A 19,329-nucleotide genomic window follows, 5' to 3' on the forward strand; every position below is an offset into this window, starting at 1 on the left:
CACACACACACACACACACACACACACACAGAAATTTTTTCATATTAGTAATATAGAATTATTTCCAAGACCTCCCACCTATTTACTTATCCTTTATGTTCCAATTTTTACTTATAAAAGTTTCAGTATGAACAGACAAAACTATAATAATTAAGCTTTAGCAGTTAATTTTTCTTTCTATAAATGTATGTCTTCTGTGGTTGATAATGTACATGAACTTTTATTTATATAGGAGATAGGCACTTGCCCATAATGTTGTAAGCATGTATTGTTTAAGCACTCACAAATTATTTTCATATGTAATCTTTACAATAAGATATGAGATATGATGGGAGATACAAAGCCAATTGATAAGATTGTGTCAGATGTCATTTATTTTTACTGAGACCTGTTGGCTTTTCAGATTTAGTAGATTCAAGGTTTCTTTTCTATTATTTTATGATATATGTTCTTAAAGGCTAGGCAACTATAACTTATTTGTGGATATATCCAGTGAAAGCCTCTGGAATATTTTAAATATTGTTAAGATATAGTCATTTCTTCTTTCAAATTGTCTTATACGTGTCCCTTCCTCGTAAATCATGGAGGTGTAATTACTGTAATTGAAATCTGTATTATCACTCACTTAAATTTCCACAACAGTTTCATGATACTTGGTCCCCATTATCTGACTCATCTTACAGATCCATCCAGCATAGAATGCCTACTAGGTCGGTTCTGTAAAAACTGCCAGAAATAGTCATTCTAAACACAACTTTCATTGTGACTGTCTTACTCAAGAACCAACATTCATGTAAAATTGTTTACTGCATAATATCCAAGCTCTTTTTCATGATTTTCAAGCTATTACAACCCAACCCTAAACACAGGCCTTGGCCTCACACCAGGCCATGCCCTCTCATGACTGGGGCTTTATCAGACTCCTCCTCTTCTTCAGGTGCCACACCCACCTGTACCACTGGAATTCTTTCCTGGATTTCCTCCTTAAAGTGGTCTTCCTTCTCACCTCCATACACACCCATCCAAACTCTACAGATATTTGCAGACGTGCCATCTCTTCACGAAACACACTCACAAACCAGTATTAATTGCTCTTTCAGTTCTCCAAACAAACATCTGTATAGTCAGAACCTTGACAATAAACTGTTTTTATTTTATTTTTTTAATAGATTTTATTTATTTATTAAAATTAATTATTTTATTTATTTTTGGCTGCATTGGGCCTTTGTTGCTGCATGCAGGCTTTCTCTAGTTGCAGCAAGTGGGGGCTACTCGTCATTGCGGTACACAGGCTTCTCATTGCGGTGGCTTCTCTTGTTGCGGAGCATGAGCTCTAGGCGTGCAGGCTTCAGTAATTGTGGCATGCAGGCTCCAGAGCCCAGGCTCAGCAGTTGTGGTGCACAGACTTAGTTGCTCTGTGGCATGTGGGATCTTCTAGAACCAGGGCTTGAACCTGTGTCCCCTGCATCAGCAGGCGGATTCTTAACTACTGCGCCACCTGGGAAGTCCAAACTGTTCATTTAGATGTGATAGTTTTATCTCTTCTATTAATCTGTGATTAAGGATATAGCAAAGACACTTTCTGACCTAATTATTTTGTAAAGTTGAGTTTTTAATAGTGATGGTGCTAAATCATATCCTCGGTCATTGATTAACTGATAAGTGACCATCAAGTTTTCTGGCATTGATGTTCTATGATTCAATGATTCAAAACCACTTGCCTCCATCTTTAGAAAATATTAACTTCAAAATTCTGCCCCACCTGCAGCTGCCCCACTTCCGCTCTTTCACTGCAGGGGGCCCGGGTTCAATTCCTGGTCGGGGAACTAAGATCCCCCCAAACCACGAAGCACGGCGAAAAGAAAAAAAGAAAAAAAAGAAAAGAAATGAGGATACTGCAGGGGTTGCCTATGTACTGATAACTGAACTTGGAATGTTTTAGCAGGATATATTCTGAAAGATTTTAAATCATAATAATTCTGCAATCTCTGGATCTCTGGGCTGCAGCTGCATTGAGGAATCATTAGTTGTATGACCACTACAGAGATATGAGACCAGCAAAATATAAAATTTGAGAGACCCTAAAACCAACTAAACTCATCCTTCTCGAGAGCAAAATACGTCCCGGGGACTTGAGAAGCTCTGTCTGATGAATTCGGGATTCTTGGACATGGTATATGCTACTGCTTATCCTTTGTGAATCTCTGCAAGACGTATTTTATGTGAGTCTGTTTGCTGATTTGGACATCTGTGATGCAATTTGTACAGTGTTTTACTTTTTGAAAATTAAATCTTTATAAAAGTCTTGTGGGGCAGGTAGCACACATCATTAGCCATGTTTTATAAAGGAACAGGCTAAGGTGATGATAGTAGAGGTAGGAAATCTAGAGCAGTAGCAACTATTTATTTAGCTCTTAGTATATATCAGTCTGCTAGGCCCTTAATTAACTCATTTATTTTGCAGTTATCCAGCATGCAGAGGACTATTTACTTGAAACTAATAAAGCTTAAGCTTCATAATCCTCTTTTACAGGCACCATCTAAGATCTCAGAGAGCTCCTAGAAATATGTTCATGTGGTCATATGATTGGTAAAATTTGCCAAAGATTCTTTAACCATGATCAGCTAAGAACATAGTCTTCCCACTCCAACTTCCCCTTGGCATTCTTCCTTGTATTGGGTGGTGTGGAAGGAACCTGTAAGGAGGAAATTTAATTAGGGATTCTTTTACTTGGGGTTTGTGTAATATGCTTACATGGTGGAATATAATTATGTGGCTTGCAGTTACTTATAATTAATGCCAGTATTCCCAGTATAGAAATGGCTTTCTGGAATAACCCTATCACTCACTGTGTTATGATAATGAAACAGAATTTATACCATAGTATGCATGTGTCTTATGGTGGCCAGAATCTGAAATCTAGTGATAGTGGAGGAGCAACAAGGTAAAAAATGTATAGAATCAGAGACGATTCTGTGGAAAAGTCTCACAAATTTATAGTGTGAAGTATAGTATGAAGGAAATATAAAAGAGCTTTTCCTGAATTTAAAATAATCTAAAATTAAAAAATACCAATAACAGAATGTTACACTGAAACATCTCTAAGCTATTGATAATAAGAATTTTTAACCTAACATGTTAGAGAAACATTATTTCTATAAGAAATTTAAATTATAAAATTCTCATTTGAAGAGGCACTCAGAGATTGCAGCCAAAACATATAAATAAATAAGTAAACAAATAGCCACATGGATAAAAGTGTTACAGAAGTACTTCAGAGAATTAATTAATAAAAATAATATTTTCTTTGATGTTCTGATGCTTTTGGTATAGGTCCAGTTTTTAATTTAATGATTTGTTATAATATCTTTACTTCTTCTAAATAATAATTTTTGTATTTTTTATTTGTAATTTTGTATTATTTTTTTAAAGAGAATTGTACCAAACTTTACATGCATCAGGCCCAGGACTTACCCATGCCTGCAAGGTCAATAATATTCTCCATAATTTACACGTGAATAACTTATACATGCTGGGTCAAGACTAGAATGTTGTATAATATGCTTTTTCCTTTCCACTAGCTTCATTTTGTCCAGATTAAATCAAGTATAAGAGAGAGAAAAAAATTTGATACTATGCAGAAGACCATATCCATACATGAAGGGTATAGAAAAGGATAGGTGATTTAGTTATTTATGCATTAATTCTACTGAGTGCCAGATTTGAAGCCATTTTTTTAAATGGACAAATGCAGCTTCCCCAATGCAGGTCAATATGCAAAATATTCTCTCATTGTTATGCATTCGTTAAAGTAAATACTCTGTTGTATGGGACTCCTCTTGATAGACAATATTATTTTATGTGTGATTTACAGACTATATTTCAAATAAAAGTTCTGGAAATTCTTTTAATGCTGAAATTGTGAACATATGTTTGAGACTTTGTAAAACATTTAATTATGAAAAACATTTCTTTGAAATTTTAAATATACCCTATCTTTATTTTGTTAATAGAGTATTACCATGTGGTGTTTTTAGTTTAGAAATGTGGAGAATTTAAACAACTAATCTCTGAAGGATAATATTCTTTTTCAAAAGTGTAAAACTATTCTAACCTGGATGGTCAAGAAACAAAACTGAAAGTCTTTTCTGCAATAGAGAGTAATTTAAAACCTGTTTAAGAAAGAGAATGACCAATCCAGGTAGACAAGACTTGAGTTTATTTATACGATTCATATCTCCCTTCTTGAAAGGACATTTACAAACTTGATTTCAAAAATAAAAGAACTTCTGAATGACAAATGTTCACGTTTTAATTTCAATATTACAGGTATGTTCTTTTGTGATAAATTATCAGTTGAAAATGTTCCAGTGAAATCTGCTATCAATTAACTTAACAGTTCATATAAGAAATAATAAAACATTTATTTTCAAGTCTTACATATATTACTTAAAATAGATACAAAGTTCAGTGTGTAATTTTAAAATTTTACTGCTATTTCAAGCTACCTGAAAGAAAATGCCTTAGTGGAAAAAAAATGTTTTGATTGTTTTTACTAAGTATGACTTTTAAAACAAGCACTGTTAGTAACAGTCCACCCATATGTTATTTAGCAATTAGGTAGGTCAAATAATGCATGATATTATCTTGAAAGAAAAGAAATAATAGTTGTTGGGCAGGTGCAGGTAAAATAATATTTGGAGACTATTATAATATGCAACTTAGAATCAAATTCAAGAAATTGATTAAAAATAAAACATTGAACAAATTCGTAAATAATTGTTTAGTTTCCATCTTTTAATATTAACCTCACTGGTTGAAGCACACTGAAAACAATAAGATAAGGTAGTAAAAAAACTGTACATTTGATTGATTGCTTGATGGAGACATCAATTTGTTAAAACAGCTTCTCATACATATTTTCCTGTCCAAAAATATAAACTTGCTTATTTTTCACATATACAAGTATCCTATGAAATCCTGGACTCTGAAAAGAAAAAGGATGAGGTATAGCATTGAATAAAGCATTAAAATGTATGATGTTTTTGGCTGAAATTCAGCAAAATTATGAACAGTAGAGAAGAGTTGATCGGAGTGTGCTTCCAAAAGTCTTCCAGGTTTTGCCCTCTGAGAAATTTGTTGGCGACATCAAATAATTGAACTCTTCAACATCAATATATACAAAGGCATTTTATTATTCATCAAAGAAAGGGAATTAGAGTCATCAGAAATTGCAACTTTATTTTTTCATGATACATGTATTTATTGCCATCATAGTTCTTCAGTTGTCATAAAATTAGAGTCAGATGGAATTCAGAGACACATGCAAGTTTTGGAAATGGACACATAGATAACAGTATAGAACTGTACATAAAATAATTACAATTTATTAAACACACTGTTTTAGCACATCCTTGATGGATGGGAATGAGCACCATGTCTTTTATGAATATATATTTTTCTCTTTTTTGTTTTCTACAGCACCAAAGAAATCCAAATAGGAAAAGAAGAGATGAAAATTGGGAATCAAGAATAAGGCCTGTTTCCATCTTAGCCACACTATCTTATATTTTTATGATTTTCAAAGCTTTTTTCATGTGATTCTGCTCCCACAAGGGCATCGATATTTCCTAATTGGTACATATATACGTAGCAAGTTATTTTCTACACCATTCTTATTCAAAACTTGCATGTGGCATAAAATGGGTTTGTGGCACCAAGGTATATTTTCTGTTGATTTCATATGCTCTTTGTCCTAATCTTAGCCAAGAAAACAAACAGGACCAACTTCAAATCCAAACTTCTGATTCTGATCACCAAAGTCATTGATCATTACATCAACGATAGGTACTTGGTCAATTTTTGGTGTATTGATTTCAATCACAGTCTTTTCATAGCCTTTTCTGGACTGTAAAGTTAAGCAGAAATAAAAAGTTATACAATCATTTTATATTTTTAAGATATGTTATTTTTTCTTAAGCTTCTGAGTGGACATAAGAAGGTAAGAAAGAAGAGAGTGGAAAACAAATTTGTCATTATCTTTGTAGTAATTAACTCTTCTTGTTATCACTGATGTCATATGTAGTTTTAAATTTTGAAAGTTGACCGTATTTAATACTTAGCCATAATTACTCAAGATAATGCTCTAATATACTGCACAGTTGGAGAGAATCTTACTGAACTGAAAAATACATTTTAACATGAAAACTGATATTGGTACTGGGTCATACCCTTACATAAATAATATATCCTTACCATTATTATAATAATTCTTATATGTATATATACACACACATAAATATATATGTATATACACACACAGAAAAATTTGCTAAGAAAAATTTGAACGCAGTATAGGAATTATAATGCAAGAAGTCTAAAGCTGAAGCATTTCTATTGCTATGTATTAATTTTATGAATAATTATCAATACATTATATTGGGAAATCCTAAACCCTTTCTCCTTTTACATGCATTATGGTCTCTTCTTTGATCTATGTGTAACCTACTCACTTTGTTTATTTGTAATTGTGACTTCTCTTCACTCATCAGCTAAGACAACAAGCATTTTAGGATGCTCTTTTGGTCATTTGCTCTTACGAAATTACCATACGTTGTGAGAAAGACAGTTCCAGAGGATAAAAATAACAAAATGATAATAACTGTCTAAATTGTTGTAACATAGTACCAATAAGCATGCCCCTATAAGCAAAATACAGGGGTAAGAATTATCTATGGTATAAACAGTATAATGATGATTCCTTTATCTGTCATTTTAGAGTCATGAATTAAGGAGGCAAATGAAATAAGGCTCTTGATTTTTTCTTTTTTTTTCATTTCAGGAGTATCTAGCTGTAATAGTATTCAAATATCAGGAATAATTCCATAAAAATAACATATCCAAGACTACCTTCTGTTATGACTTTTAAAATGTGTCTATATGTATGTTTCAGAGTTTCTGTGTCTCTGTGTGTGTTTGTGTGTGAATATTAGTGGTCTCTAATATACTGTACTTTAATATGTCAGTGTTAAGCATCAAATCTTAATAACAATTGACTTCTCCACTTCATGAGAGAAATCTGACTTAGGGCCAAAGTGGAATGGTTACACACTGCTTCTCACCTCTGTGAAAGAAGGCAAGCAGAGATTATACTCACCGCACAGCCATCATATAAGGCTTTGATGTAAGGATTGTTGTCATAGGACATCTCCTCATCATTCGATCCCAGGAACCGAAGTGCTTTGTCATAGCTTCCTGATGACACATCGTACCAGGCTGCTGACTGATGACAGCTATAGGTGAAATTTTGCCTAGCAGAAGCAGTCAGCAGTTTCAGGAATGTCATTTGCACCATATTAATGGAATTGCCTTCCACATCTAAATATGAAAGCTGGGAATAAGAGAATAAAGAGACACATAAAGACTCTTTTACTCTTTTCTGTTGTAAAAGAATAAAATCACTGTCAACAGTGAACTGTGATCCCAGAAGCATGTGGATGCATCAATAAACCCATTTTCACTTAATGAAAGAAAGTATGCATTGAGAGTCAGAAGACCCAGATATAGGACTTTATGAAATCAGGATGTACTCCCACCTTAGGTACTGTCAGCAGTACTTATTTTGGGAAAAAATCACTTTACTTCTCTATATATTTCATTTTCCTAATCAGTCAGTATTACAAAAAATGCCTTTGTTTCCAAGAAATCTATCATTATATTTGTGTAACTTTTTAAATAATAGAGTGGTAATATAGTAAAAACGAAAACTGAGGAATCTCAGTGCAATGCAAAGGTTAACTATTTTTATGTTGTTTGATTTCACCTATTTTCCTAATGTATCTACTTGACACATTTTTCAACATGTTCTTGAATTTTTCATTTTGGTGGCACAGTCTTCAAAGAGGTTTTTGGTCTTCTAATTTTTAGCATAGACCTGCTTGTTTGTCTGTTCTCGGATGATGTACTTATATTCATCATTGTATCACCAGCACCAAGCATACTGCCCAAGACACGCAAGTGAATATTTGTTGTTCAGGAAATACTTATTTTGTATTTAGAGCAGGAAAACAGTCTTAACTGCAAATTATTAAGAACTCATTTATCAAGCTCATAATTTGTTTTATTGGATATAAATAAACTATCTGGGATCAGCTGAAACATAAACCTATATTTAAAAAAATTAAGAAATTCACCCAGATTATAGATTCACTCAATATAAAGGCAGTTATCTGTGACTTTCCTCCTTTTTGTTGATTTTACTTAATTCTTACTGATTAACAGTTCAGATGATGAGGATCCTTGAGAGGTTGGAGAAAAAAAAAAAAACAACAACTGGGAAATCCACTCTAAGGAAAACAAAACAAAACAACAAAAAATAAAACCACACACAGAGTTCTATCTGTGCATGAATCTTTATCTCATACAGATACACATGTAACATGGATATTTAATATGTGACTGGAAGACTGAACTAGACAGTTACGTCAAGTGGAGAAGTTCACTAATATGTGTAGGTTCTTACAGGATAACAACTGTGTAAATAGTCATTAATGGAAAATAATACCTTATTTAAAGAACGTTAAGCTATTGAATAATTATCTGAATAACTGAAAAACATTCATTTAAATACATTATAATTAACATTTTAAACACAAATATATTTTTAAACAGCTTTTAAATGCAAATTTAGTTTTGGCATCCAATTTTAAAATCTCTATAAAATGATTGATCACAAACTGGTAATTGTATGGAAATATTTAAGTAAACTTGTGGTACAATACATAAAAGGTCAGGTCAGTCAGTTAACTTTATTTCCAGATGTAACTATCGGAAAAAACATTTCACATTCCAAAAGTTCTTACTGAAATTGCAAACAAAGAATAAATTAGTTTTCAAGTATAGCGGAAATTAAATAGGGTCAGAGATACTAAACAGACATTATATTTTCTATATCTGATATTTCTAACATAATCCATTTTTATGATATCTATCTCAGGTACTTAGGGAAATGCATACTTTATTTGATCTTAATATTTTAGTAAATTTAATATATTTCCATTTATTTTGATACAAAAATTTTAGACTTCTCTCTAAAGTACCAAAGTGGTCTAAGAGGGAGGTGGGAAGAATTGGGAGATTGGAATTGACATATATACACTACTGATACTATGTATACAATAGATAACTATGAGAACCTACTGTATAACACAGGGAACTCGACTCAATGCTCTGTGGTGACCCAAATGGGAAGGAAATCCAAAAAAAGAGAGGATGTTTGTATATGTATAGCTGATTCACTTTGCTGTACAGTAGAAACTGACACAACATTGTAAAGCAGCTATACTCCAAATAAAAATTAAAAAAAACAAAAAAACGGCCAAAAAAACACAAAGTGGTCTAAGATTTAGATAGAGCAAACTAGGGAATACATGGAATCCTGCTTTGTATAATTTAGACTTTCACAGTAAGGGTCTAGAGATTATATAATTTGAACTTGTATTATGTAAGAGGTTCAAAATAAACCACTTCATGCTGAGGTAATAACATACCAGTTTTCCTCTCTTAAATTCACTAAACCAGCTTCTTGGTTTCTCCTTTGGCCATGATGAAATTCTTACCTGTTGCAAAGGAACAGGAAAATTAGAAAGTAGGTTAAAATTATGAACAGTATTGTTTATGTATATATCAGTAATTTTCAGTAAGACTAGGATGCTAAAGAGTTTTTAAAATGGTCTACCCTGGATTATACAAAATACGATAAAAAGCAAAACTTGAGATAGATGTTGTGAATTCCAATTTAGTGAAGACTGAGTCATTTTTTTTTCCTGTTTTCTTTAATTGCTCAAAAAGAAGGGGGTGGGAAATAACTTGGTAAAGGCATATTAAGGGTTGGCTGTAGGGGACATGGGTGGAACTCTTAGGTAACCCCTTGCAAAGGAAACCCTCACAATGCCAGCTGGCATCTGCCATCAAGGCAGATACCTTGGGTATTTCACAGCCAAAGGAGGCATCCTGAAGCATCCAGCTAGTAACTCAGGGAGGGATGCTATGGAAAAGTCATTGGCAGGAAGCAAGCCCATTATTCCCTGCTGGGGAAAATGTTTAGAATCTTTTATAGATCTGAATTTATTGTTTTGCTTTACAAAGATGAGCAAAAATAAAGGTATGTAAGCCTCACTAGGTATATAGGCCTCACTATAGGGAATTTGAGTAATCCTGTAAGGGGAGGCATTTCCATTTTCCCACATTTCTTTGTGGGTTAGAGAAGCTTTATTCTGCTTCCCCAAATGCAAAGTGTGGTTGGGAAACAGAAGTTGCTTTGTCTCCTGCCCCTACTACCCATCCTTCACTTACAAACGAAATGTCTCTCCTAAAGAGATTACACACTTAAAGCTACTTTGTCTTAAGGAGTTTCCGTGCCTCTGCATGCCTACGCCACTTTCTAAGAAGAATGTGATTTACTAAAACAATACAAATAAAGTCAAAATTTCCCACCTATAAAATGTTTGGAGAATGTAATTATGCTAGTGAAAAATCTTTCCTTATATTAATAATTTGCCTGTAGCTTTATAGATAGAGCTCACATGTATTAATACTGCTAGGTGAAAATCAAGGAATGTGTTTGAAGAGACTAAACATTTAAAACGTACAAAAGTGCAGAGAATACTCTTATTTTATGTGAAAGGATCATTTTTTATAAAATTGTGTATTTTGAGCATAATATACAGCTGTGAGTTCTACCACGTGGTAATTGGAAAGAATACTACACATGCACCAAAATCTGAGAATCAGCTGTGCTGTGTCATGGAAAGCCATAGAATTTTAGAGAGCAAACAGGTGCATAAAGAATACATCTGGGTAAAAAATAAGAAAAGAAGTATTTGTCAACTCTGTCACTTTGGTGTCTTATTCATATTTATGCAAATGAAATGCTCTAATTACCCTGTAAGAAAAGCAGAAATGAAAATATGACAGTATAATTTTCCTGTTTAGTTCAATATTGCAAAAACATGGCAGGAACTGTCAACAGTCACCACCAAAACAGATTGGTACTTACGCCCTCTGACTTTCTGTCTGGATAAATGCAAGTCTCACCACCAGACGTGAAATTACAGTAAACTTTGAAAGAATCTCCTGAGCAGCCTTGGTTAGGATCAATCCAATATTCACCTGGAAGTAGGAAAAAATACGTCATATACAAATACATTTATACCCCAAACTGAATACATTATATACCAAATTTTATTAGAGAAATAAGGAAAAATGAATATTCATTTATCTTTTTCCACATGAATCACTTTTATGGTTTTGGTCATATTGAGGTACATGTTTGAATACTTAAATAGCAACACTTTGTCTTTGCCAAATGCTCCCATACACTCTGCCTGTAACATCCTTTTTTTTAATCTTAGCATGCCTATTACTTTTAGGTTTCAGCTTAAATGCCACCTCCTCAAATATTAACATTCTCTTATCCATGTGTAATAAATTGCAAGTACATTAGGATGAGATATACCTGACTCTAAATACCATATGTATTATTTACTACTTAAGTAATCTGAGAATAATAATCAATATATTTTTCCTTGATTTATTTATCTGTAACGATGGAGGTGCGAGTATTCACTTAGGCTCAAGTATCATACTTTTGCATTACTTTACAGGAAACCTTCATGAAGTAAGTGTACTCCACCTTTGAATGGGCTCCTAAGAGGAAAGTCTATTTTATATATTTAAATGCAGTTTGCTATTAATTCTATTATCTAAATGGTACAGAACAAATTTTATCATGTGAATGACCATGACGATTAATTTGGTGTTAGGGGAGTAAAGATGGTAAGTAGTGGGGCTGACAAAAAGTTATCCCTTAAGTAATAGACAATGGAGCTTTTATTAAACAAGAATTATTGGGATAGAGACTTGATATACATGTGATGATTACTTTGCTTTCCTCTTACCATTTTTCATGCTGCCACTTCATTTCAAATATTAATTTGAATTATGTCAATCCACTGATTGTGAACTTTGAACAACTTAAAAGCTCCAACTGCTTAGCTTAGAACTGGAACTCCTGAAAATCTAATGCCAGTTTGCTTTTTGAAATAAATTCTTTAACAAAAAAATTTACACTTTTTCTGATCACGCCACTTATAAGTTCATATCTGGAACAAATTGAAATTCACAGGAAAAATTTATAAAAGAAAATAAAAATCATCAAAGATTTTACCAACTGGAATAGCCATTCTTAATCTTTGATATTTCTTAGGGTTTTAAAGAATATATAATTTTGAATTATATGGTAAGCATTATTTTTATCTTGTCTTATTCAGTCAACATTGTTACTAAATATTCTTTCAAATAACATATACTTAATTACTAAGATACCTTTATGGCTTCATGCCATTTCAGCTTGCAAAAGATTTCATAGGAGCCCTCTAATTTTGGAGAGCACAGGAAATCTGTATCTGTCATAATTTGCTATTATAAATATTTATGGTTTACCTGTCTCCATCATTACACAATAGTAGCCCGAGGGCATTATTCTTTCTATTTATCTGTGAATCTCTGCATGAATAACAGTGCCTGGCACCAATAAGTTAATAAATAAATATTTAATTGTAATTAATTAAAATTTAATTAATTAATTAATAAAGCTAGTTAATATATGGAAAACACAGGGAACTATAGTTCATAGTGAGCTTCCCATCCCCAAAATTTTTTCTTGACTGCTCAGGTTCTAATTAATCACATGTTGTTTTATATTGTCAGTACAGGCTGTCATCTTTTACATTTGATTTTCAGTCACATATGTATGACTGTATTAGCTAGATCAGAAGTTTGGGTCATTCTCCTTATAACTCACTGAATTAATATGAAACTAAATGTATCTTTTTCAAATAAATATATTATAAATTTGAACACATTTGATAGCAGTTTGTAAAGCACCCTTAATAATTACCTGTGTTTTCCTTTTAACAGGCTGTGCTTAAGATAGGAGATTTTTTCTTTTCTTTTTTTTTTTTTTTGCAGTACACGGGCCTCTCACTGTTGTGGCCTCTCCCGTTGCGGAGCACAGGCTCCGGACGCGCAGGCTCAGTGGCCACGGCTCACGGGCCCAGCCGCTCCGCGGCATGTGGGATCTTCCCGGACCGGGGCACGAACCCGTGTCCCCTGCACCGGCAGGTGGACTCTCAACCACTGCGCCACCAGGGAAGCCCAAGATAGGAGATTTTAAGACATTCTTTGTCATAAAAAATGTCTCTTCCTGAATTGCGTGAAACTTTTCTATCTATACTGAGTTATTTAGATCTCAGTTACAACATTCATTATATGATTGAGAGTGGGAAAAATGTAGTCCCACAAGTAAACAGAGTGGCAAAGTATTTCCACATAAAGTGGGAGATTTAAAATCAGATATAGATCTGCCCCTTGTTAGTTTAGTATTGTGTGAGTTAGTCATTTAACTTAGGTTAATTGGAACTGTTTCCTTCTCAGAATAGGTATGTAAAAGTTTTGTCAAATAATAGGTACAAAAAATTATCCTGATTATTATTACAAATAAATTGTTCACAGTTCTGTTTATTCATGGATCAGTGAAATAAATTTTTGCCTCCAACTATCCTAATTTTTAAATATTCTGTTCAAATCATTGCTAAACTGATAGGTCACATATGATTCAGTTATGATATTTAATCATTAATGCAAAGTAAGTTAGGATATAGGATATAAATATAGTAGCATGCACATATGTGTACACACATCAAACCCATTCTGTGATGGTTATCACAAGGCAAATTACATTTGTGTTATCTATAATCATCCAAAATGAACTTGTCATAATTTAATGAAACCTTGCTTAACAAGACAAAGATTTTCCAGAGCAGACCTTGTTTTAACAGTGTAAATGACTTTTTCTGTCTACAAGATTGGAATTAATAATCGTTCACTCTCGTTTTATTTAGAGACTATATTAAACATTTAACTAGAATTAATGAGCTGACAATGCACCTTGGTAACTTAGAGGCTCAGTACATTTGCTTGGTCATGCATTATTAACATACCATCTGGGAAGTCAGGATGGCTGAGTTGCAGATCTTTGCAAGTTCGGGCTGGGTTGGTCTGTGTACCCATTGGAAACTTCATATGCTCAATGTCTTGTTTCAAGGAATTGAGGGAACCAAATATTTCCTCCATTCCATCAGTGTAATCCAGAATATTATCACCTGCATCTGATTGGATGCTTTCTGTATGTCTTCTTGTTTTTTTGGGTGACAAGATTGGTAAAGGCTGTATGACTTCACCCGGTGGACCCTGTAAAAGAGATGGATGTGCATGTAACTGTTTCCTAAGGTAAAATATTCTGCAGATATTAGTTATTACTGTTTATGTTATTGTTATAAGAACTTATAGTTTGTTTAACTTTTCACTGTTTTTCCTATTTTCGATGTTTTCTCTAATTGCTAAAATACATGTATTATGTACATATATCTCTTTATATATAGACTTTGTGAATTCTTTTAAAAAGAATCTAGTGGAGATATTGAGGTAGGTACAAAATTCAGATGATTTCTGGACCTTTTTATATACATGTAACATAGCACAAATTTGTGTGTACATATGTTATATCCATTACTTTCTTATATATTAATTAGTCCTCATTTACATGTCCTATCTCTGCAACTAGATTTTAATCTCTGAAGCTTAAAACAACAAGTTAAAGTTCTTGTGCTATATAATGAGTTGTCTGTTGTGCTTGAAAATAATTCATATCATGTTTAAAAATACACATTAGCTGGTTCCAAACATCTGTAACTTTATAAATAAACAAAATTAAAAGAAGTGCAATCAGACTTGAATTTATATATGTGTAAGAGTAGAACTACACCAAATAGTTAATCCATGTTGTTACGGATTGAACTGTGTCCCACAAAAATTCGTACGTGGAAGTCCTAAGCCACACTAACTCAGAGGAAGACCTTATTTAGAAATGAGGTGGCTGTAGATATAATTAATAAAGTGAAATGAGGGCATAAGGGTGGGTCCTTTTCCAATACAACCGGTATCCTTCTAAAATAAAAAAATCTGGGCACAGAGATACACATAGACAGAAGACCATGTGAGGAGACACAAGGAGAAGAGAGCCATCTACAAGCCAAGGAGAGAGGTCTCAAACAGATGTTTACCCCACACCCCTCAGAAGAAACCAATGCAGCTGACACTTTGATCTAAGACTTCTGGCTTCTAGAACTATTAGATAATACATTTCTATTATTTGAGCCATGTAATTTGTGGTACTTTGTTATTGCCATCCTAGCAAACTAATATACATATAACTTGGAAACAAGTTCAAGAAGGAAGCCTCAAATTTTTTTCACATGTATCTAACAGGCTTGTGTGAAGCCTGGAAAATGTCAGTGCTAAAAATGTGGTAACTATTATCATTGCTTTTATTATTATCATTATATGCAGTAGGAAAAAAATGTCAAGCATCTGAACTTTTGTTTTTATTCCTAGTCAGGTATTAATGTATCTTTGTGGCATACAACCAGTTGCTTTCATGAAAATGTGACATGAAAAATATATGATTTTCTTGAAAAACTAATAAAAGCAAGATTATTACAATAGTTAAGGTATCTTTACATTCAAAGAGTGAAGCCAATTAAAAGACAAGTGTTGGCATGTAGACCTGAGTACTTAATTAAGGTAGTTGCTATTTCCTAGATAATCAGCACTTTGACAGAATATGCTTTTTCATCCTTCTTATAAATTCAGAGAAATCACTGGCAGTCTCAGGATGCTAACTGTCAGAATATCACGCTTTTTACCATGCACTTACCGGAGGCCCAGGAGGCCCTGGAAGACCACTGTCACCCTTCTGGCCAGCAGGTCCCTGTTAGAAAGAATAAGGAACAACATAAATAGAGAACAAAGCATTTGAGTAGGTGTCACTGAAAAATTTAGATGCCAAAGAGAAAGGTACTTACAGTAGAGCCTTTGGTACCCTTTGAACCTTGAGGACCCTGGAAAATGCAAAGGCAAAGTACACATAAAAATCTGGAGAATGTGCGTCTCTTTAGTATATTTATAAGTTTACTTTATAAAATTCTTTTGTTTTGTACTTACTGGTAAGCCTGGAGGACCAGGTGGACCTATGGGACCAGCAGGGCCTGGAATACCCTACAGAGAGAATCATCCAAATTAAAGAGTTTTTCTCAGCGATTCCATTTTCATATGTTGCATAACAACACACATTGCAAAATTTAGACAATGCAAAAATACATAAGAATGGCCTAAAATCTTCCATTGTGAATCTAAGAAATAACTTTTGCAAGATGAGCTGTATTTTTGTCCATTTTGCTGCGATGTCTCCCTCTCTACGCATATGTCTTTACATTCCTGCAGCCTTCAGAATAATGATTTGTATGTGTTGGGGATTCAATAAATGTTTGTGTAATTAAATATTGAACTATAATTTTTATGGTTCCTAACTTAAGTCATATTTTTATTTATTTACTCTTAAGGTTAAATAAATTTCTTTTTGAAAACACCATTGACTTAAGGAGATTAAGATGATCTAAATTACTTCCTAGGTCATGTTTAAAGGAATGTCTGCAGGTGTGTGAGTGTATGATTGGAAAGGAGTAGGAAAATAATTTATATCTTTACTCACTCCATCCCCTTTTACTCCTGGAGAGCCTTGAGTTCCAGGGAGTCCTCTGTCACCCTTTTCACCTTGTTCTCCTGGAGGACCAATCAGGCCAATTAAACCAGGATGTCCCTTTGAAAGGCAAAGAAATTTTAACAATATATAAATTACAAACATATATTAAATTACAGTCATAAAATAATTGCACATTAAGTTTATGAAACATAAGAGTAAAAAATTAGATAAAAACTTTAACCCTTTCTGAATGAAATATAGGATTAAGAACTTCTTTCCCCTCACCTAACAGGATCATTTACTGATTACATTAAGTGAGACCTTTATTAAGGGTTGGGAATATTATTGAAAAATTTTTTTCTAAAAATATCCCCTTCAGTGTTACATTTACTTAAAGGGAATTCCTTCAACTAAAAGACTAATAATGACTACATATAGTATTGGTGAAACAAACAACTGAAAATTCATTATTTTAAAAAGCATCTTATTTTATATGAAATGATTTCTATCCTTCACAAATTTTGCAGCATCTAAGAAACATTTAAAGATTTAAAAGTAGTTTTAAAAATATTAATGCCATTCTAAAAATGTTTTATTTTCTTTAATTATTTGGTACAACAGAGCATACATATCTTTCAAATCATCATCTGAAAGATAGTCTAGTTTAAATTTTTTATTTTCATGTTTAAAAACATAAAAAGTGACCATTTTGTTATTCTATCTGTTTATTTTCTGAATAGTTATTTTAGTATAACCATATGCTTTCTCCATAAGGTTCCTACAAAGGAACATTGAGAAATATAACACTGAATTCTGGTACATTTTTCACTATTTGTATATTTTCTCTTTTCTAAATTCATCTTGGAAGCTAAGGACTGATAACTTTTTCCTTGGTTAGGATGATAAAGGTATTCCTTGAAATTTCCTTTTGAGTGATATTAGTCTGCAACATTATTGTCTCTGCTATTAAGAAATCAACATTGTAATAACACATTCTTTTATTCTCACCTTCTCACCCTTGGAGCCAGGGTCACCTTTGAGACCAGGTAAGCCAGGAGGTCCCTAAATAATAAACATACATAGAGTAGTTACAAATTAAAGAATCATATTACTATCCACTGGGCAAGTTGGTTTCGATAATATGATAGGGTTCAAAATAACTAATAATGACCACTGTTTATTTTTCAGGATTCTAAATAATTTTATGTGTTTAAAACTTTACAGTTTGATAGTTAACCATAATAATAAAACATAATATTGATAAGTTTGATTAAATAAATATGAATTTAGAAATAGGGCATGATTTATATGGTTTTTCAGTTGAAAGAAAAGATGCATTTTAATTACATTAATTTTAGAAGAAGTTTCCAAGTTATACATTCATTTAATCGAATATTTTTCTGTTAAATTCACATTCAAAGGTTACAATATTTCCAGTAAAATTTAAAGAAAAAAACCTCAATAAACTTTTGACTGTCAACTGACCATTGTTAATCATTTTTCCTAAATAAACTCCCAAGATACTATTTTTAGCTGTAATTTCTGAATTGAATCTCTTAACTAAATGATTTGTAAATGTAAAGATAAGAAAATTTACTTTTCTCATATTATCGGACCTGTATTTTAATTATTTAACCCTTTTTATAATCCAAGGATAAGGCATTTATCCATTTAGGCTAAATTATACTTTAATGAAAATTATGGCATGATTTTAGCAATTAACTCTTAGTCTTGGTCCCTAGTCATGAAAATATTCATAATGATGACTTTTAAACAGACTTCTAAATATAAAAACAAGTGTACTCCAAATCGAAGGCAACACAAAATAAGATCCTTATTCTGAAATTACAACAAGCTGCTATGCAGGCAACAGATTCTGTCAGAAAAAATGTAACTGACAGATGGTTTGTAAGATTGTGACTGATGAAACCAGGGCCCAGATAATACCACCACACATGAGTCACTACTGCCTACAACAAGTGCCGCATCAAGAAACAAAGACAAAATATGAGTTTTCTCTATGAGTTTGAATTATATAGACTGAGTTGAACTATTTGAATTATAATTTTAATAATGATTGTAACATGGCACTTAGTAATCAAATTGTTTTAATTTTTACCAAGCTATATGATTAGTCTTTACTATAGTATTTTCCACAAGGCTACCACAAGTAACTTTTTCCCCCTCTACCTAGACACTTTCGAGTCTTCAGTGTGAAAGAACACATTGAGTCTCAGTCCATCATTCTTATGAATTTAATATATTAAAAGCCATGGATCTAATCCAAGAAGCATGATGTAATTTAAAAAGTATGGGTTCAGAATACAATAGATTTGGGGTAGAAGCCTGCTTCTCTTATCAGCAATTTAAATTAGCTAACCAAAGAGAACTTCAGTTCTCTCATCTGTAAACCAAGGATTATAATTCCTGTCTCAAGGGGCTACTGTGAGATTGTGTAGATGAGCGCTTTCCATTCCTTAGTTTCTCAAGTCTACTCCTCAAACTGAAGTCCTTAATATCAGAGGAAGGTAAGAATAGTGTTAGTATAAGTTAGTCCTGTGTATCAATAGTATTTTGGACTGTTACCAGAAATATTTATATTTGTTTTAATTCATGAATGAATTTGAAATTCTATAAGTATTGATATAAAAGTGAACAATTTCCCTAC

General features: G+C 32.8%; 1 protein-coding gene across 4 annotated transcripts in view; it reads right to left on the reverse strand.

Annotated features, from left to right (window-relative positions):
• Positions 1-4,197: 4,197 nt before the first annotated feature.
• The window catches only part of COL11A1 (collagen type XI alpha 1 chain), a 197,853-nt gene continuing 182,721 nt past the window's right edge, over positions 4,198-19,329 (reverse strand). For all 4 annotated transcript variants that reach the window (XM_007471378.1, XM_007471380.1, XM_007471381.1 and 1 more), the window contains 10 exons: positions 17,670-17,723; positions 16,671-16,778; positions 16,124-16,177; positions 15,985-16,020; positions 15,837-15,890; positions 14,062-14,311; positions 11,058-11,170; positions 9,550-9,618; positions 7,158-7,391; positions 4,198-5,909 (listed from right to left, as the gene is read on the reverse strand). In XM_007471378.1, coding sequence (XP_007471440.1) covers positions 5,763-5,909; positions 7,158-7,391; positions 9,550-9,618; positions 11,058-11,170; positions 14,062-14,311; positions 15,837-15,890; positions 15,985-16,020; positions 16,124-16,177; positions 16,671-16,778; positions 17,670-17,723 — 1,119 coding nt within the window. In that variant the 3' untranslated portion in view covers positions 4,198-5,762. The remainder of the gene's footprint in view (positions 5,910-7,157; positions 7,392-9,549; positions 9,619-11,057; positions 11,171-14,061; positions 14,312-15,836; positions 15,891-15,984; positions 16,021-16,123; positions 16,178-16,670; positions 16,779-17,669; positions 17,724-19,329) is intronic.

This window comes from Lipotes vexillifer, unplaced genomic scaffold (genome assembly GCF_000442215.2).
Source record: "Lipotes vexillifer unplaced genomic scaffold, Lipotes_vexillifer_v1.1 scaffold1350, whole genome shotgun sequence".
NCBI classification, from domain to species: Eukaryota; Metazoa; Chordata; class Mammalia; order Artiodactyla; family Lipotidae; genus Lipotes; species Lipotes vexillifer.